The sequence below is a fragment of the Pongo abelii genome, chromosome 7, assembly GCF_028885655.2.
Source record: "Pongo abelii isolate AG06213 chromosome 7, NHGRI_mPonAbe1-v2.0_pri, whole genome shotgun sequence".
Lineage (NCBI taxonomy): Eukaryota > Metazoa > Chordata > Mammalia > Primates > Hominidae > Pongo > Pongo abelii.
Genome location: NC_071992.2, coordinates 140,280,321 through 140,299,910, shown reverse-complemented (window position 1 = coordinate 140,299,910; position 19,590 = coordinate 140,280,321). Strand labels below are relative to the sequence as shown.

Sequence of the window (19,590 nt, the reverse complement as noted above, 5' to 3'; positions counted from 1 at the left end):
TTTCTACATGACAGTAAATACCAAAGGCGCTAAGTAGCCACTGCCCTTGTATATGGAGCACAAGCCTTCCTGTCTCCTTTCTCAGATTCCACTGTTCCTTTATGCCTCACACTCAGGCTGCTGCACGCAGCTATGCTCCCTCTCTGGCCCCCGCAGTCACAGGAGTTGGAATCCCTGTTGAAGATAGGGGGCCTTTCATAAAAAGATCTGTGCTGGCTCTTTTACTTATTTGCTCTTGACCTTGAACAAATTATGTTGCTTCTCTGAGTTTCCCTTTCCTACAAATCAGGGATAATAACAAGTACAGCAAATCCTTTGTATAAGGATACAAAATGCTGTAGTCATTTTTATGAGTGAGACTCTTTACTAAGCATTTTGTGTATATTAACTTACTCAATCCTCCAACAAACCTATGAAGGAAGTAGTAAGTTATTCTCATTTCTACAGATGAGGAAACCGAGGCCCAGAGAAGTTAAGTCATTTGCCCAAGGTTGCACAGCTAGGAAATAGAGTGGGATTTGAACACAGGCAATCTGACTCCAGAGTCTGTATTCTTAGCTCCTATATTCCATTGCCTCTCCTGTCCATATCTCGATTGGACAGAATTTGTGTGAGAAAAAAAACTCCCCAGAAGTAGACATATAAAATAATTTTATCATTAGACTGTAAAACATTTGAGGGCAAGAGTTATGTCTCATTCAACTTTCTATAACTGGTGCTCAGTGTTATTGAATGAATGGTCACACAGGTGAGTGAATGAATGGGATGACCTCCAGGTGCTATAAACCAAAGACAAGTGAGAGACAGATGGGGAGGTGATGTTTTCTTACCAGGTTGGTTGTACACGGTCCCCAGGTCTACTCTGAAAGAGCCAATCAGTACACTTCCTATCAGCTTGTGGTGAAAGACCTGAGGAGAGATAGAGCAGGGAGTATGGCAGATTTACCTTGAGGATAAGAGGACTTGACCCTTGTCTAGCTTTGACCCGCTCTGGAGCACAGTGGAGTTTGGCCATCAAACCACAAGGCTATAAAGGACCTCCAGAAGCCTCTCACCTTCACCTCGTGCTTTTAGCAGGATTTTAGCTAATCTTCCATAGAAGGATGCCTGACAACTCTCAGTGCCTGCAAGCTTCCTTTAACCAAAATAAACCTGAGTACAGCTCACCCTTCAACACCCATCTCTTCCTGCTGAAACTTTCCCTAACTTTCAATACCTAGAACATATGTCACTTCCGCCATGCAGTCCCCCCAAACTGAAAGTGCTCTTCTCCCCTAAACTCCTGCAACTTTGCTCACAAGTTTCTCAGAGAACTCATCGCATATTGCCTTGAATCATTTTGGGTATGTACAACGGTGAGAACAAAGGAGGTGATCACCCTCAATATTCCATCTGATCAGGGCCAGCGGAAGCCCTGGCTTGGTTACAGCAGCCCATTTTCATGCTAATGCTCTCAAGATGAGCAAGTTCTAAAGGAAGGTGCAGAGCTGGTGCCAGGTTGAAAAGCCACAACATATGAGAAACTGCTGAAGAACCAGGAGAAAAGTTCAATCTTTCACCCATAAAAGAGAAAACTGGCAGGTGTGGAGAAAGGGCAATGGCAACTGAAGTGTCTTTAAATCATGTAAATGCTGTCATGCAGAAGAGAGAGTAAGTTCCCCTCTACGGTTCCCTAATAACAGGATGAGAGATTTCCGCTCAATATAAGAACAATGTTTATAACTGTCAGAACTTCCCAGCAATGGAATGAGCTTTCCTAGAGGTAGCGACCTTCCTATCACTGCAAATAATCAAGTTATGCCCCCAAGAACTCCATGTAGTAAAGGAAGAGGAGAAGGATTCTTGCACCAGTTGGAAGTTATACAAGATGTCCTCTGAGCTTCCTTCTGACTATAAAATCCTAGAAGTTCCTTAAGTCAAGGATAGTTTCCTCCTGTCATCCACCCATCACATGGCCTTGTTCACAATAGATATTCAATAAACATTCAGTGAATTAATGAATGACTAATTGAATGACAGATGAACGGAAGGCTTTTGCAGCTTCTAAACAGCTCCTTTTTGCAAAGCAAAAGAAATTCAGTTGACTTCAAGAAATGACAGCCCTCCTTTCTCTTTCCACTCTCTTTCCCTAACCTAAACTTTCCATGGGTGTCAGAGACCCAAGGTGAAGTACAGGCAGCCTGGCTCAAGTAGAGGAGCTACAGAAGGATGCTCACATAATGTTCACTCCAAAACCCACCATGCTTGCAGTTGCTCATGTGTTTTTCCAAAGGCCTGAGAAAGAACACAAGCCAGTTTCAAGTTTTCTTCTCAGGTTGAGAGTCCCTGTGGGCAAGATGAAATGCAAGAGCCCCAAACAAATCTTTAAATAACACAGGATGCCTCTTAAAGTCATCCATCCAGTGGTTGAGTACCAGGCAATCCTGGTGTGGTCAAGTGTTAAATCACCAGGATTCTGGGGACGTCTCACACACAGAGTACTGGGAGCCCTGCATGCCTTGGCCACTGAGAAGGGAAGACTGTCTTTGGCACACCCAGGGTGTGTTACAGGCTGGCTGTTCCAATAGCATCTGCTTACAGCACTCCCCCACTTCTTATCCCATGTCCTATATATTCTGGGCATACTGACTTTCAGTTCATGGACTAACAGAAAAGTTGTGTTAAACATTCCCCTCTCAAGGGAAGATTTTATTTTAAAATCTTTTGTCTCTAAGAGTCTTTTAGGGACACTAAAGTCTTCTCTTCTTTGAAGTTAGAGAAACAGAGATAGGCAATAGTAGCTTTGATCCTCTGTCTAGAAGTCCATATGTCCCACAAACAGTCCTGACCCTGGTCTATGGCACAATATAAAAATCTAGTGATTAACTGTTCATCAGACAGTCCTTAGAAGCCTCCTATGGAGCTGATTCCATAAACAGATGGTTGCCTGAGCAATGGAACAAAGTCCTGGGCATTGTCCCAGGTCCTGAAATATCACCTGCACCACTTGTCATCATGCCTGAAATTCAAACCTTAAGATTGTTTGGCTCTGGGTGACTTCTCATTCTTCAAGAGTCAGGTTCTTCAAGTCTCCTGGGAAGGGTAATGTCATAATTCCACTATTACCTAGGCCATAATGCAGGACTTTGCTGACAGTCAGCTGTGGTTAAAGGGAACATATTTTATATATCTGTTTAGATATTATATTGAGTCAGTGATAAAGACAGGGAAGAAAATCTTCAAAACAAGTTTTGTCATCCTCACAATTCTAATTAGAGCTGACTGTTGAAGAAATCATTCTCTTATTCTCCAGACTTCCTACACTGACACATGAAGTAGGAATTGTGTCCTCTTAGAACTGTTTGGAAGAGAGAAACTTACTCTCCAGCCATCCTTCACCACCTTGGGAGAAGCCATGGTGATCTCTCAGACTGGTAAGGTAGATGCAGTATGTCATCCATTGGTCTCTGTCCCTTTGCTGAATGGTGCAAAGTTTGTAACAATCCCATTTGGCCTGACTTCTCTCTCATTTGGATCAGTCTGGCTTCAACATGGGCACTTCCCCTTCCCATTCCTGTCCTCCATGTGGTGGGCAAAGTTGGACTGGGCCCTTAGAGCAGGAAGCTCTGTATCTGCACTTCCCCTGGCAGGGCTGAGGAAGAGTCTATGCAGCAGACTCAATTTCCCAAGGGCAGGTCCTGAGGTCTACACTCAGAGGCAACTTTTGAAAATCCCAATGGTCACCACTTAGTCCAAATCACATCCTCTGATCCAGCATTAACCATTGATGAGACTGATACTTTTTCCTGGTTCTTGTTCCTATTTCTTTATTCATTACCCAACTAGGAGGAGGAGGAGATGTGATTAATGATCATTAGTGTAGATACCAGTCCAAGAGAGAAACACCTACATTTGCCTGATTTAAAAAAAACAACTAAAACTGACAATGCATTAAGATGTCACTTGAAGCACATATCTCACACTCCCACACTAGTAAGCTACACGATCCAATCAGTAATAGCTTTACTATAGCTTACCACTTGCTTCCAAGAAGCATAGATCTTCTTGAGGTGGTTTTTCTTCCCAGACTCCTCCATACTGGTGATTTCAAGTTCTGCCTGTTGGTTAGACTCACCAACTGACACTTGCCCTCCTGAATCTATTCCCCTGTAAGTATGCTGAGTTGTCCCAGAGAGTCCCCAATGCCCAAAATCTCTCCCACCTCTCCACAACTATTACCACCAAATGCTATACTTACTGAGATTTTGATGATCTTGTCAAAAAGATGCACTTGGGGACCAATGAAGTCGAAGACAAAGTACTGCAAAACAAAAAGTTCATTCTGATCATCAACTCCAGGCTTGCACCTAAGAATCCTGTTCTTGGAGTGGATTTAGATCTTTGTCATTCTAACTGCTGCATGAATATACATCATCAATTGATTGTCAATTCCCTTTTTTTTTTTTTTTTTTTTTGGAGACAGGGTTTTGCTCTGTTGGCTAGGTTGGACTGCAGTGATGCAATTATGGCTCACTGCAGCCTGAACCTCCCAGGGCTCAAGTAATCCTCCCACCTCAGCCTCCTGAGTAGCTGGGACTACAGGCCTATACCATCACACCTGGATAATTTTTTTTTGAATTTTTTGTAGAGACAGGGTCTCACTATGTTGCCCAGGCTGGTCTCAAATGAAAAGAATGCTATCAATCACATTCTTGCATAGGATATGTGTCAGTAATCCTCCAAAATGAACATGAGAAATGGAATTGTCAGGTCATAGATTAAGTGCATATAACTTTTGAATAGATAGTATAAATTTTTTCCCCAAATGGGAATTTTATATTCTCACTGGAAACATGAAAATAGCCATCTCTCTATAATCTTATCAATCCTCGATAGTGTCATTTTTTATTCATAATTATGAGTAAAAATGGTATTTCAGTATGGTTTTAAATTGGAGTAGACTTGACTAAAATCTACTTTTCCAAGAATTTTTCAGTTTCAAACATCCCTGTGAAATTACCAGGATTTACCAGGGAGAGAATACAAAAAACTATGGACATGAGGATTTTTAATATTAAGAACATGATTGAATTTTGGAGTTGGAGAAATTATCTAGACCAGCCCCATGTTTTACAGATAAGACTGAAGACTAAAGAATTTAAAAGATGCTACCCAGATTCCTATTGCTAGTTATTGTTGGGTCTGGGACCAAACCTCAGTTCTCTTGACATTATCACACAAGGGGATCAAGTACTAGATATTTCACCATCTGACTCTTGAGTCAAGATCCTCCCAAACTCGAGACTGTATGATTATAAGATGCAGAAAACTGAAGTGGTGTTTTGTCCTGGTTTGTGTGTTTTGGAAACTGAGGGGGACCAGGAAGGCAGGCCTGGGAAGCTGTTTCCTGGATTTTCTTTTTTGAGCTGTAGAGTGGAAGAATGGCCCCTTAGAGATGGACACAGCCGCGGTAAGAAAGGAGGAACTGACCAAGTGCTGATGGCCTGCTTTCAAAGGGCAAAACAGAAAAAGCAAAATGTGGGAACCGAAAAAATGTCATCATACATTACAAGAGATCCTCAAAATGGTGGTCCTTAGAGATCAACCAAAGATTCCGTTCTGTTCAGTGTCTTCTGTTTAAGAAGACAAGACAATACATACAACATTTCAGGAAATTTCTCATATATATGCTTAAACTTTTTCAGAGTCCTGGTGTTCAAAATTTATGTGGAAAATTCACTTACATGACTTTCTTCGTTCTCTGAATATACCAGATGCTGTGGCTTCCTTTGGATGGACAAATGAGTTGCGATATTTATTACCTTCTGATGGGTTTCATATGTTTCAGACTCAACTGCCTCACATAGGCTTCTGAGACCTCCTGGCCAACACATATTCTTCTAGCTGGGAAATATTCCCCAGTTCCAACTAATGGGTTCCTTCAGCATCTGATGAACTTTGGGCTTGAATATTTAGGTCAAGAGTTGTAACAAAGGTTTTTAGATCAACTTTTGTGTTTCTACGTGATTTTTCTACTGGTTACACTTGGGACCAGTTTAACGTCATTTAGATCCAGGACTTGTATGCATAATTATTATAATTAATAAATCTGTAGAGCTTTGCAGTTTTAAAGCATTTTCATATATTATCTCATATTACATCCATGCCAAAAGCTCTTCTGGGGGTAGAGAGTGGAACAAGAAGAGAAAATCTACTGACATTTCACTTAACAGTCGAAGGCTCAGAGGCAGAAATGATGAAGAGGAAAGGAGTCATTAGCTCCAATGGGATTTGGGTATTTTCTGTTGATTTCATTATCCATGCTCTCCCTGCCTTCCTTTTAAATGACCACTCCTATTAAGATAATAAGATTTTTTTTTTTTTTTTGAAACAACGTCTTGTTTTGTTGCCCAGGCTGGAGTGCAGTGGCGCAATCTCGGCTCACTGCAACCTCCACCTCCCAGGTTCAAGCAATTCTCCCGCCTCAGCCTCCTGAGTAGATGGGATTACAGGCACACACCACCAAGCCCGGTTAATTTTTGTATTTTTAGTAGAGACGGGGTTTCACCATGTTGGTCAGGCTGGTCTCAAACTCCTGACCTCGTGATCCACCCGCCTCAGCCTCCCAAAGTGCTGGGATTACAGGTGTGAGCCACTGCGTCGTCGGGCCAAGATAGTAAGAATTAAGAGTGCCCTGCATTTTTTGAAATAATTCATTGTGTCAAAGAGTCTACAAGTAAGCAAATGCTCCTGTGCACTGTTCATTTGAGTATAAATTGTTACCTCTTTGGAAGGCAATTAGCGACATGGAAATTTTAAATGCATATACCTTGTGACCCAGTTATACTATTATAAGTAGTAGCAAAAGGTTAAAAGCATTTCATATTCATTCATGAGAGACTGACTGGTTTAGTATATTATGGTATATAAAGGCAATGAAAAACTCTTCAGCCAGGAAGGCAAAATGGGAATGAGCTGTACCTCCCACAGGGATTTGTTTTCAAGATACTTTGTTTTGTGAAAAGTCCAGAACAGCATGTATAGAATGCTACCATTTGGGTACAATATTTCCTTGTATTCTGGTACATGCTTGGAATATCTCTGGAAGGATACACAAATGCCTAGTGAGAGTGAGTGCTTCCAGGGAGAGGACTAAGGCATTGGGGATCAAAGATCAGAGGGAAACACATTACTCTATATCTTTATACTTTTTGTCTCTTTTGCCATGTTTTTTCACCATGTTATATATATATATATATATATTTTTTTTTTTTTTTTTTGAGGCGGAGTCTCGCTCTGTAACCCAGGTTGGAGTGCAGTGGTGCGATCTCCTCCAGCTCACTGCATGCTCTGCCTCCCAGGTTCACGCCATTCTTCTGCCTCAGCCTCCCAAGTAGCTGGGATTACAGGCGTCTGCCACCACGCCTGGCTAATTTTTTTGTATTTTTAGTAGAGATGGGGTTTCACCGTGTTAGCCAGGATGGTCTTGATCTCCTGACCTCGTGATCCGCATGGCTCGGCCTCCCAAAGTGCTGGGATTACAGGCATGAGCTACCACACCCGGCCAATATTTTTATTTTAAAAAGAGAATTTAGCATGAATGATATTTAGAAACCTCTCTGAGATTTTTCTTTACAATTTCTACACAGCTTAGAAAAATGTAACTTTTACTTTCCAAGGTAGTATGCCTGTTTCAAAAACAATAATTAAGTTTCCAATGTCTCTGCCAGGAAAAAGAATGTGTATCTTCTCCCTAACCAACATTCAATCAATTTATTGACTATAAACCCAGGGCTTATAATGGATGGAAATGAGCTGATAATAAATAAGAAAACGTGTGTTGAAAATGTAGCAGTGAATTTAAAATCAGGAGGAATTCCTTGCCTCTCTTTTCCACAACCCTTTTGTGAAAAGCTTTAGGGGGCTGTGTTTGTAAGAAGAATCAGCTTGCCATGGGCTTAACTGGGGGCCAGGGAAGGAGGCAGCAGGGGCACAGCTCTTCTGTTTGACTGAAGGATCCTGCAGAATGATGGTGAAGAGAATCTTAGTGCAAAAGCTGTGGGTGACCTCCATGACTTACTTCATTATAAAATGGGCTGTTGGTTCCTTCCTTCACTGTGCTTTGCTTCTTCTCATCCCCAATCTCAATGGTCACAACTGGGTCAATGTTCTCACCCACCAGCTGGCGAGCCTCGGTGATGGTTATGGCAATCTGCAACACAAAGCAGTGTGGACACCATTCCGGACACTGCCATCCATGCACACACAGGAAGCACTGGGGGAAGCTGGGCAGGAAGAGCCAGTCACTTACTTGATAATTTTGGGATCTGACCTCCCCATCATGGATCTTAGCCAACAGTTTTGATCTATTAAAAGAAAGTTTAATATATTTGTTTCATCATGGAAGAATATCCATAAGTCATGATAATATTCTTCCAAGTATTTCTAAGTCCTTTCATTTAATATTATTACATATTCTGTCTACATCTCTGGGGGAGATAAGTATAAGCGGACAAATGACTTGACCTCTGAGTTTTTTCATCCTAAAAATGGAGCTTATAATAGCATTTCTGAGATGATTGCTAGAATTAAATGATATAATGCATATAAAGGTTTAACTCAGTACCTGGCAAGAATAAATGTCAGCTCTTTTTATATGATTATCAGTATTTTTTAAAATTTTAAACAAAATGAGAAACTGAGATGCCTCAGCAAATCAGTGGCAGACCTGGGTCTAAATAAGGAACTCCCAGTCTCCTGCCTGATTCCATACACGGGACCACTCTGCCATGTCTAATAGATATAATCATAATTGCTTTTGAAAGACTTGGTAAAGGAAAAAATTGAAAGGAATGACTAAAGATACCATCTCCATGAAATTTCACATTCCAGGGGATTTCATTTATCTGGACTGTCACAAGTAATTGAAAACATGTGCAACACCTGGGCATTTAGAGATGGATAACAACAGAAAGAGATGAAGAATTCCTGTTGTCATAGAAGCTGAAATCAGTGGGAAATGAACTGAGCTTGAGTTCCTGTTGCATTTTATCCCCTTGGTTACTAACAATACCATGTTGCATTTGACTTCATCCCATTTCTGCTGATTATAATTGGGTCCAATAGAGAACAGATTAAGTTAGTAAAAATCTCAGGGCAATGGAGTCAGACTGATCTGAGTTAGAATATTTGTTCTCCCCAATTTTGGACTTTAGTTTTAATTTCTGCAACTGAAAGTAAAAATAAGAATTCCTACCACATAGGGTTACTCTGAGGACCCAAGGAGACAATGCATGTAAGAAAGGATAAAAATCATTTAATTGGTTCATCAATAAGATGGCAAATTTGTACTGATTATTTATTATGTGAAAGCCCAGTGCTAGATTCAGGGGAAAAACAAAAATGAATAAGCCATCTTCCTGGTCCTTGAGAAGTAACAATCTATCATCCATGGGAGAGAAGACAGAAGTATATTTAAAAAGAACTAGTAGGCAAGTGTAAAATGTGTCATAGGGTAAAGAAAATATGACAGAAGAGCTGTTGAGATTCTTGAGGACCAGGGTACACAACAAAGATTTCACTGCAGAGGTTGGATTTGAATTGAGCATTGGTGGGTGGATAGAATTTCAATTGCTGGAGAATGTTCTGACCAAGGAAAAAGAAAAAAGGCTGTTATTCCTTCCTTCTCTTTCTCCTGCCTTCCTCTGCTCAATGCTATCACCCTGGTAAAATGAATAGGAAGAAATATCTTGAGTATTAAAAAATGATTGAAATCCCTATTCAGAGACTAGGGTAGAGGGTTGGTGGTTGTCAGGGTGCAGCAAAGGAAGGAAGGAGATATTGCAGTGAGTAGGTGTGTACACATTTCATGTCTTCTTTTGAGTGTCAACTTCTGAGTTATCACCTTCTCTAATTCCCACTGCCCTCTAACCCATATATATGCACCCTGCCATCCTGTCACAACCCAGAAACAACAACTCATGATCAGCCACATGGGGAAGCACTAATTTGTTTTATTCATAGTAACAACTTTGAGCGGAAAAGAAAGGGAAGGGCATGAGGAATTATCACAAGTAAGAAATTGACATAAACAAACATGGTAGACAAAAGCATTGTTAGCCCCAGTCATTGGCTTACTCTGTATCCAAACTTGTTGCCCTGTAACTTTTAGTCTCTTCCTACTCTTACGTGGGCTGGGCTGGTAACTTATATTGGCCAACAGAAGGCAGCAGAAATGACTTTTGCCAGTTTGAAGCCTATACCTCAAGAGAACTTCTGTACTTCCACTCTCTTAGAACCCTGCCATTGCTACCATTGGCACAAGCTCAGACTAGCCTGATGGAGGATCTGGTATCATGCAGAGAACAGCCGGTCTCAGCTGAAGCAGTACTAGGCCAGGCTACCACCAGCCAACTCCTAAACTAATCAGTAGAGCTGCCAAATGACTACAGAAACATGAATGATGCATCTGCAACTACCTGGGATCAGCAAAACTATCCAACTAATTCATTAGCAATAATAAATGCTTATTATATTAAGCCACAGATCTGGGGGCTATTTGTTACACATCATTGCTAACTGATCTAGCAAAATGCATGCAGGCCAGCTTGTTTTGACTTTTTATTGGGTAGCATAAGAACCACCTTCTGATTTGAGACAGACAAGAAGCTAAGATAATAAGCACCTTGATGAATCAAAGAGCAGGTAAGAGACAGCTCCTGCTGTCATTCCTGAACTGTGAGGGACATGAGCACCTTCACTCAGGAGATTTAAGACCGGAAGCTTGTAGAACCATGATCCTGGCCTGATGAAGGCTGAACAGTATCAAGAGGCCAGCACTGCCATAGAGAAAACTGAGCTGAGTCTTCTTGCCTTAGACCTTGCCTGCCTGTAGACAGTGACTATGTCTTACTCTCCTCTCTTCTCCCAGCACCTGCAGAGGTGCTTGGCACATAGGAGATGCTCAGCAAATGTATGTTGACCACCTGCATCCATACTGTACCTTCTCTTTGGAGGAGCTGAGGGGACTGGAAAGATAGAAGCATCATCATGGACCAAATCTCCTCTTGGTCCTTCCTGGTGAGAAGGCTCCTCCTGTGGTGCTTCAGTGTCACCTTGACTATCTGGAGAAGCAAACAAAGGAAGAAAATCCTGTGAAATTGACATGTGGTGGCAATCGAGCCTCTACCTTATGCCAGCCCCGTGGCAGGCACCATAAGTGGTACAAAGAGACTAGAAGGCAGACTCTGCCAGCATAAAACTTAACATCTTATTGGCAGAAATGCCAGATACATCCTTCATTTTTCTAAAACTTATGCATCTTCTGTTTCCAAAAAAGAACAGATTTATGTGGATGGGACTGTGAAAAGAAAAATCGGATTATGAATCTAAAGTGTAAACTAAAAATAAAATCCTAAGCAACCCCCTCCCCCACCCAAGGGGACCCCAGAAAAATCTTAAAAACTGAGTTTCTGGCCGGGCGTGGCGGCTCACACCTGTAATCCGAGCTCTTTGGGAAGCTGAGGCGAGTGGATCACCTGAGGACAGGAGTTTGAGACCAGCCTGGCCAACATGGTGAAACCCCCTCTCTACTAAAAATACAAAAATTAGCCAGGCATGGTGGCGGACACCTGCAATTCCAGCTACTTGGGAGGCTAAGGCAGGAGCAACGCTTGAACCCAGCGGGACAGATGTTGCAGGTAAGCTGAGATCGCGCCACTTCACTCTAGCCTGGGCAAAAGATTGAAACTCCATCTCAAAAAACAAAAAATAAAAAACAAAAATAAAACTCTGAGTTTTTGTCAGTGATGAGACAGGAGGTCAGGCATACCTCATTATACTTCCTTTTTGTGGTTTAGACACAACAACTGACCAGCATTAATGTTAAAATAGAGATCATAAGACTGACAAAATGGACTCTGTGGCAATAAGATACCAAATTACAAACAGGACCTGAAGTCATGACAGGCAAAGGTTAAGTCATGCACTCCCATACTTAAAAAAAAAAAAAAAAAAAAAAAAACTATGTTCTAACTGCCACAGGTTTTTCTTTTTCTCTAGCAGCTGCACAAGCACCAGCCTCAAGATAAGCAATAAACGATTTACTGCTTGCCCACCACTGACAGACACTGAGTAACTGACTCCCAGCCCCTGTTCTACAAGCTATAACTACAGCTTTAATTAGACAAGAGACTGACTTCAGTGACTTTCTCTTGATAAAAAGACCACAGACAGGCTGGGCACAGTGGCTCACACCTGTAATCCCAGCACTTTGGAAGGCCGAGGCAGGCAGATCATGAGGTCAAGAGATCGAGACCATCCTGGCCAACATGGTGAAACCCCATCTCTACTAAAAATACAAAAAATTAGCTGGGCGTGGTAGTGGGCACCTGTAGTCCCAGCTGCTCGGGAGGCTGAGGCAGAAGAATCGCTTGAACCCAGTAGATGGAGATTGCAGTGAGCCGACATTGTGCCACTGCCCTCCAGCCTAGGGAGACAGAGCGAGACTCCAAGACTCCGTCTCAAAAACAAAAAACCAAAACAAACAAACAAACAAAAAACACAGACCATAGACTCGTTCTGGCTGTTTAAAGAGTCTGCACACTTGAGTGCTTTTGTTTCTTAAGAAGATCTTTTTACATATACGGCCTTATTCTAATACATTTAAAAATTAAGTCTCCACCCCAAGGTAAATTTGGGTCATATACAACATGCACGTGTGTTCAGTACACATGCATCAAGACCACCTTCTTGAATATTCATAGCTCCTCCTGTAACCTGTAAATATGTATATCTGGCCAGCCGTTTCAGTTTGAATTCCTGTCTTACTCTTCCCTTTCTGGAAGTGTCTGTCTCTGCACTCTGTGGGAGGCTATGCTTCCCAGACCATCAAAATGGGCACCTGGCAGGCTGTAACCCTCCATAAAAAATAAAGTCTACTTCTCAATTTATAAATTGTATGATTTAAGTTAACAAAAGACATGTTTCAAGTCATGACCTTGCCTCAATGGAACTTTAGACGCATCATTTATTCTCTGAGCCTCATTAGCAAAATGTGATGTGCGTAAACATCACTTAGGAAGCTGCTAAAATGCAGATTCTGATTGAGTAGGTGTGGGTGGGGCCCAAGATTCTACATTTCTTTTTATTTTAATTTTTTTGGAGACAGGGTCTTACTCTATCACCCAGGCTGGAGCTGGAATGCAGTGGCAAGATCTCAGCTCACTGCAGTTTTGAATTCCCAGGCTCAAGGATCCTCCCACCTCAGCCTCCTGAGTAGCTGGGACTACAAGCACATTCCACCACACCCGGTGAATTTTTTCTTGTTAATATTTTTTTGTAGAGACAAAGGGGTCTCACTATGTTGCGCAGGCTGTCTCAAACTCCTGGGCTCAAGCAAATCTCCCACCTTAGCCTCCCAAAGTGCTGGGATCGCAGGCATGAGCCACCGTGCCCAGACAAATTCTGCATTTCTAACAGCTAGATGCCAGACAAGGTTATTCCTGCCGTCTGCAGGTCAATTTTGAGTAGCAATGTGTGATATTCTGGAAAGATAGCTAGTCCTAATCTCTGAAGCCTGTAAATGTTACCTTATTTAGAAACAAGGTCTTTGCTGATGTGATTACATTGTTTTGAGATGAGGTGATCCAGGTGAACCCTAATTGCAATCACGTGTATCCTTAAGGGAGATTTTGCATCGACAGAAAAAAAAAAAAAAAAGGTGGCAATGTGACCATGGAGGCAGAGATTAGACAGATGCTGCCACAACCGGAAGCTAGAATTGGAAGAGTGGGGTCTGTGATTTTGGCCCAGTGATACTGATTTCCAGCATCTGGACTCCATAACTGAGAGAGAATACATCTGTCTTCTTCTAAGTTACTGAGTTAGTGGTAGTTTGTGACACACTAGTCTAGGAAGGATCGGTTTCCTGGGAAGCCCTATGAAATAGTACACACGCATTTAGGAAACTTAAATGAATAGATAATAAGCATATCCCTTAGAATCTTTTCCTCTCCACCCTAGATTCTAATATAATTCATCTGGAATGCTGCCAGATGTTAAGATTGTTGAAATTCCCCCAGGTGATCCTAGATGTACAGCAAAGCCTGAGAACTGCTTCTCAACCAGACTTTCAGCAAAAACGAGAGTGGCTGAGCCTTCCTAACAAACTGAGACTCTGCATGATGTAGCTCAAAGACCTGAATCCAAAAGATTTGGGTTCAAATTCCAGTCCTTCCACTTTCTCGTTCTTTGATTCAGAGAAGTTACTTCTCTCAGCTCTGTTTTCCTCATTTGTAAAACAAGACATGGTTAACATCATTTACCCCCCACAGGTTAGGAAAATTAAACAAACTATATAAAGCCCCTAGCTTTATACAGGGTCCATGGTAGATATTCAAGTCTATGTATTCCCAGTTGGATGACTTGAACAAGTCACCCAGAATTTCTTGGCATTTTTTTCCTTGCCCATAAGACAAAAGAATTGGGCAAGAAAAGTGGTTTTAAAATTTGTTAAAGCAAGAGAATCCTTTTATAAATGTAACTTGATATGGAACTTCAGTATATAACACAAGCCTGTTTATATCACATTGTTTTATGTTCCATGGAGTGGAATAGGGACAGGTGCCTCCTGCAGACTCTCATAACCACCACCTTCAGACACTCCTGAAGCCATGGTTCAGAATCCCAGGGATCCAGGGGACTCACCTATTAAACCCATCAATTTAATACTTTCTAAGGTACCTTCCAGCTTTGGTGCATTTTGGTTCTCTGATTTTAAACAGCAAACCACACACAACAGTACTGCATCCGAAGAAACACAGCCGTGTTCAGGGAGCTCATGCACCTAGGCCAGGCCTTGTAGGTGGCTCAGTAGCTACAGAGAGGATCTCTTCATGAACGGAAGTCTGCTTTTATTACCCGTTCACTCAGGAAATAAAGACAAGCCCAGCACTACAGAGCTGCCAGAAGGAATGCCAGTGCCTGGCTGTGCTCCTTGAAGCAGCAAGATAAAATACCTGCTCCCCTCCTTGACTGCAAGGGCCTTCAGGCTGGGGCCTTGCTGTCAAGTTTCAAGCTTCCAGTGAACATTCAAAGACACGTTATATATGCAAGAAAAGGTGCTAAGGTAGATACTGAGGATGCAGGAATTAGCAAATCAAGTACGTCTCCCTCTAGGGGCATGCATTCTGTACATTCTGGAGGGTGAGACAGACCTCAAGGTAGAAAGGCAGTCAGCTAAAGCTTCTTCTACAGCACTCATTCACTAATTTGTTGAGTTACTACTTTGTTCTTTTTAGTCTACTCACCATGGAGCATCCAGGGTGACCTTATAAAAACCAGACTGTCACTTTTCTTAAAACCCCTCAATGGCTTTCCATTGCACTTAGAATAAATCTGAAGTCCATACACAATCTGCAATTAGGGACCTGCTCCATCTGGTTCTGCCCACGCTTCCTGCCTGCGTGGCCCTCTCACCCACTTCATGCGCTCTATCCACAAGGCCCCCTTTCAGTTCCATCTAATCTCACAAGCTCTCTGCTACTTGGAATTTTTCACAGGCATCCCTCCCCCTGCACTGCTGTCCTCCCTGCCCATTGCCCAGTGGGCTCCCTCTCATCCTTGAGGTTGTAGCTTAAATGTTACCTCCCTAGAGAATTCTTCTCTGACTGCACTAAGAGACTCCCCAGCAGTCTCCATTTCAGCCCACTGTCTGTTTTGGGTTTTTTTTTTAATAGCACTTTTCTCAACTTGCAATGCCATTAGTTACCTCAGTCATAGTCCCAATAGGTAACAGATGGTACAATCAGAGTAAGATGATTTGAGGACGTTTTACAAAGATGTTTATGTAGGAATACCACAAAAGGTCTTGTCATCATCTGGGGCTTGCAACAGCCAAGCTGTTGCCACTCCTAGGCACCCCCCAAAATTAGCAGAGAGAGAGAGAGCAGTTACTGGAACCCCGAAGGAAAGGAAGTCTGGTGGGGTCAGCCTCCCTCCTGTAGGTGAGGGACAGGGTCACCTGGAGCCTGACCCATGCTCCTTCCTCCCACGCCTCCTGCTGGAGCACCCCATTGGCCAGAGCCAGCCCAAAGGCAGAGGGTAAGAGACCTGGGCCATGACCCCATAGAGGACAGAGAGCAGCTGGCTAAGGGTGGAGAATAGATCCGGAGGGGCAAACAGAAGAGTCCTGAACAGAGCTGTCCTCCCCTCAGATCGTCCAGTCTTTGCCATTAGATTCCCAGAATTTAGCCCAGGGCTGACAGTTAAGACATTCCACTAATACATTTTGAATAAATGGGCAAAGGGATGATTGTGGGAGGTACCCAATAACTATTTGTTGTGTACTAATGGCTAGGTTAGGGTAGGGTAAAGAGAATTTTAAGAATTTAAGATGTAACTATGATGCCTCAAAATACACAGATGAAAAAGCAAGAGACTTAGAAAGTTTCCAAACATTTCACCCCAAACAGCCCTAACTTTCCAGGCCAGGCCAAGAAGGCAAGACCAAAGTCTCTGTTCTGTGGGCTTTGTTTTTTCAGTCTCCCACAGGGCTGGCCTCTGGACAGCAGGATGGATGCTGTTTACTTTCTAGGAGGGCCCTGATTCCTCCCTGCCCTGTTTGCTTTGTGGGTTGCAGACTCTAGAATGAGCCACAGGAGCAAACTCCTCTGAAATGCCTGTGGTTGACTGCCCTAGGTATCCACCAGCTTCTCAGGGAGGGCTCTTAACTGGAGGCCGCCGGTGGGGTAGAAAACCCAGGCTCTGATATAAGACTCACCTGGGATCGGGAGCCAGCTTCTCCATTTACTAGCTGTGTGACTTGGGGCAAACCGCTCACCACCTCTGAACCTCTGTTATAAAATGGGGGCAACAGAATCTACTTTTCAGAGTCATGAATGATGTATGTTAAGAAAAAGCAGCAGAGACTTATTAAATATGTCATAAATACTAGTGTTCATAAGGTCCTAGAGGGAAAGGACTGTGCCTCATTCAACTTTGTGTCACAGGGTCTACCACAGTGTTACAGTTTCAAAGACACAAGGAATAACCCCAAAGCCCTTTCCACCCACTCGCTGGAAGTTTCATTAAATCAGCAAGGACTTTAAAGCTTTAAGCCTTGTCCCCACTGAAAATGCAATGTCCCTCATTTTCTATCCAAGGCTCTTAATCATTATCAATACCTGGGTGTAAATGAGTTTCCATACTTTTCTACCATAAGGATAGGTTCTACCTAAGGGCAAGAGTGAAGTTAGGTACAACATATGGCTACAGGACATCTGCAGTAGATGGCAGTGAAGCAGGCCCCCCCAGGAGACAAGAGGGGTGAAGATTAACAAGACCCCCAGTACCATTTTGGTTTAGGAATGGTCCAGAAAACTAGCCTTGAGCTGGTTTTTAATCAAGGCTATGCAGCAGAAGTCTCCAGAGGACCACCCCATCTGTCCACTTGGAAACCATTGATCCAATTTGATTCAATAAACACTAAGGATGTACCCAGTGCTGGGCCTGGCCTCTACTGATGCAGTTCACCCTGTAACTTAAGACTTTGCCCTTTTGGAGAAGGAGGTATCCCATTCTAAGAGCAGAAAGTGAGACAGCCTGGATTTATATCCCAATGCTGTTGCTTCCTGGCTGTGTACCTCCCATGCTTAGGGCCAGCCGGCTTCATGGATATGCAGTCTGTGCAGCCATAAAGGACCCTAAGCTCAGAAGAACCTCATTGCACTTGGCTTAAGCTCTGCGGTCACCATCTTGACAGTTTTAATAACTTCTTAACAACTGCTGTGCATTTTTATTTTTCACTGGGCCTTGCAAATTCTGCAGCGTCTCTTCCACACTTTATTTACTCTCTCTGCATCTCTGTAAACTCACTTGTAAAACTAGGGTGACAATACATACTGGGAAGATGGTGGAAGGATTCAATGAGATGATGTGTGTGAAGCCTCCCCCACAGTAACTATGATCCTCTTATTTTCAAAATCTTGCTTGATCTTCCCCACAGCTGTGCGAGATCAGCCCAGCAACCCACATCACGACGTTAGATAAAGGAGAAGTTGAGACTCAGAGCCACTCATCCTACGTCACAGGACAAATAAGAACAGAAACAGAGTTTTAACTCTGCTGCTGCTTTCTCACGGGGACTCCTTCCAGGCCCACTCACCTGTTTGGCCCAGATGACCAAGGGCCTTGGGGGTTGTCTTGGGCCCACACTTGTGACTGGCAGGACCTAAAGGGTCAGGGGGGCAGCACACTCACACTCCCCCTCGCTCCCATTGAGAGGGAACTGCATTTTCAGCCAAGGAGGGGTCCACTCTGCGAGACTCTCAGGCCCCAGTGGTCAGCACCCCACCCCCAGCCTCACCTTTCGCAGCCTTGTTGGCTAGGATTAACCCCTTCTCTGCCTTATTTCTCTTCTTCTTCAGCTTCAGCCCAAACATCCCCTTTCTGAAGAGAAGAAAAAAAAGAAACAATAAAAACTTTGAGTCATTCAGACGTGTTAGGAGAAGGTAAACACAAAAACACACCGAGCTTCATGAAGCCCATCAGCCTCCTCATCCACCCAGGATGGGGGCAAAAGACAAGTGTCAGTGGCACCCAACAAGCTCTCCAGGGAGCTCTGCTTTTGCAGAAACCACAAAAATCCCACCCGAATTGGAATCGTGAGCTCCACCTGGAATTGCACGTAGGTGAGGCAAACTGAACACTAACAACACTAGCTGAAATTTCTGTTTCTCCTGGATCACCAGGCACTCTGTTAGGCATAAAAAAGCAGTCACATCATTTAATCACCACAGCAACCCTCTCCTGCTCATCTTACAGATGAGGAGCCAAGGCCCAGAAAGGCCGGGCAATGTTTCTAAGGTCACACAGTTCTGAACATCAGAGCTACCACTGGATCCCAGGCCTGCCTGATTTCAAAGCCCAGGGTCTAACTACTGGGCAGCCAGAGCCTGTCCGTTCCCTTCAGCAGAGTGAACACCGTCACCAGACCTGGGCTCTCGAGACCAAGGTCAAGAAGGCCTGGAACTTACTGAGGTCCCACCATAAGCGCATAGCTCAGCTGGCACATGACACATGCCCAGAAGGTCCACTGCTACTATTGTTATTGTTAGCCATAAGCAGGAAGCCATTTCCAAGCCTCCTTCTCTCCCCACCGCCTGCAACCCCCAGATGGAGTCTTGCTCTGTTGCCCAAGCTGGAGCGCAGTGGCGCGATCTCAGCTCACTGCCACCTGCACCTCCCGGGTTCAAGCAATCCTCCTGCCTCAGCCTCCCAAGTAGCTGGGATTACAGGGGCCTGCCACCACGCCCGTAAGCCTCCTTCTCATTACAGGAAGCTCCCCAGTCCATGGTCTCAGACAGACAAGAGCATTCATAATGCTCTGCCAGCCTCCTACAGAACCCCTTTCTGAGCTGGGGGACAGCTGAGAACAGGGCTCTGGGGTGCAGATGGATGAAACCGGGCTGGAGGAAAGTCCTGGCCTTGATGCAGGCAGGCTGGCCAGCCCTAGAGAGAGGAGGGGAAGGAACAAGGAAGTGAATATTTGGAGGCGAAGGGAGGAGATGGCAGCAAAGGCTCAAATCCCATTCAGTGAACATCTGTGGGCCT

The 19,590-nt window shown here is 43.5% G+C and overlaps 1 protein-coding gene and 1 long non-coding RNA gene across 2 annotated transcripts in view; one reads left to right on the top strand and one right to left on the bottom strand.

The window, feature by feature from the left end:
- Positions 1-19,590, bottom strand: part of FER1L6 (fer-1 like family member 6) — a 206,741-nt gene that overhangs the window by 146,869 nt on the left and 40,282 nt on the right. The window contains exons 2-7 of the mRNA XM_054518809.2: positions 18,344-18,426; positions 10,982-11,102; positions 8,291-8,345; positions 8,060-8,191; positions 4,238-4,300; positions 831-909 (exon numbers count right to left, since the gene is read on the bottom strand). Coding sequence (XP_054374784.2) covers positions 831-909; positions 4,238-4,300; positions 8,060-8,191; positions 8,291-8,345; positions 10,982-11,102; positions 18,344-18,426 — 533 coding nt within the window. The remainder of the gene's footprint in view (positions 1-830; positions 910-4,237; positions 4,301-8,059; positions 8,192-8,290; positions 8,346-10,981; positions 11,103-18,343; positions 18,427-19,590) is intronic.
- LOC129047532 (uncharacterized) lies at positions 2,949-18,522 on the top strand. Its single transcript, XR_008509273.2, has 3 exons — positions 2,949-3,081; positions 3,293-3,413; positions 17,984-18,522. It is a non-coding gene; the product is annotated as an uncharacterized LOC129047532 (long non-coding RNA).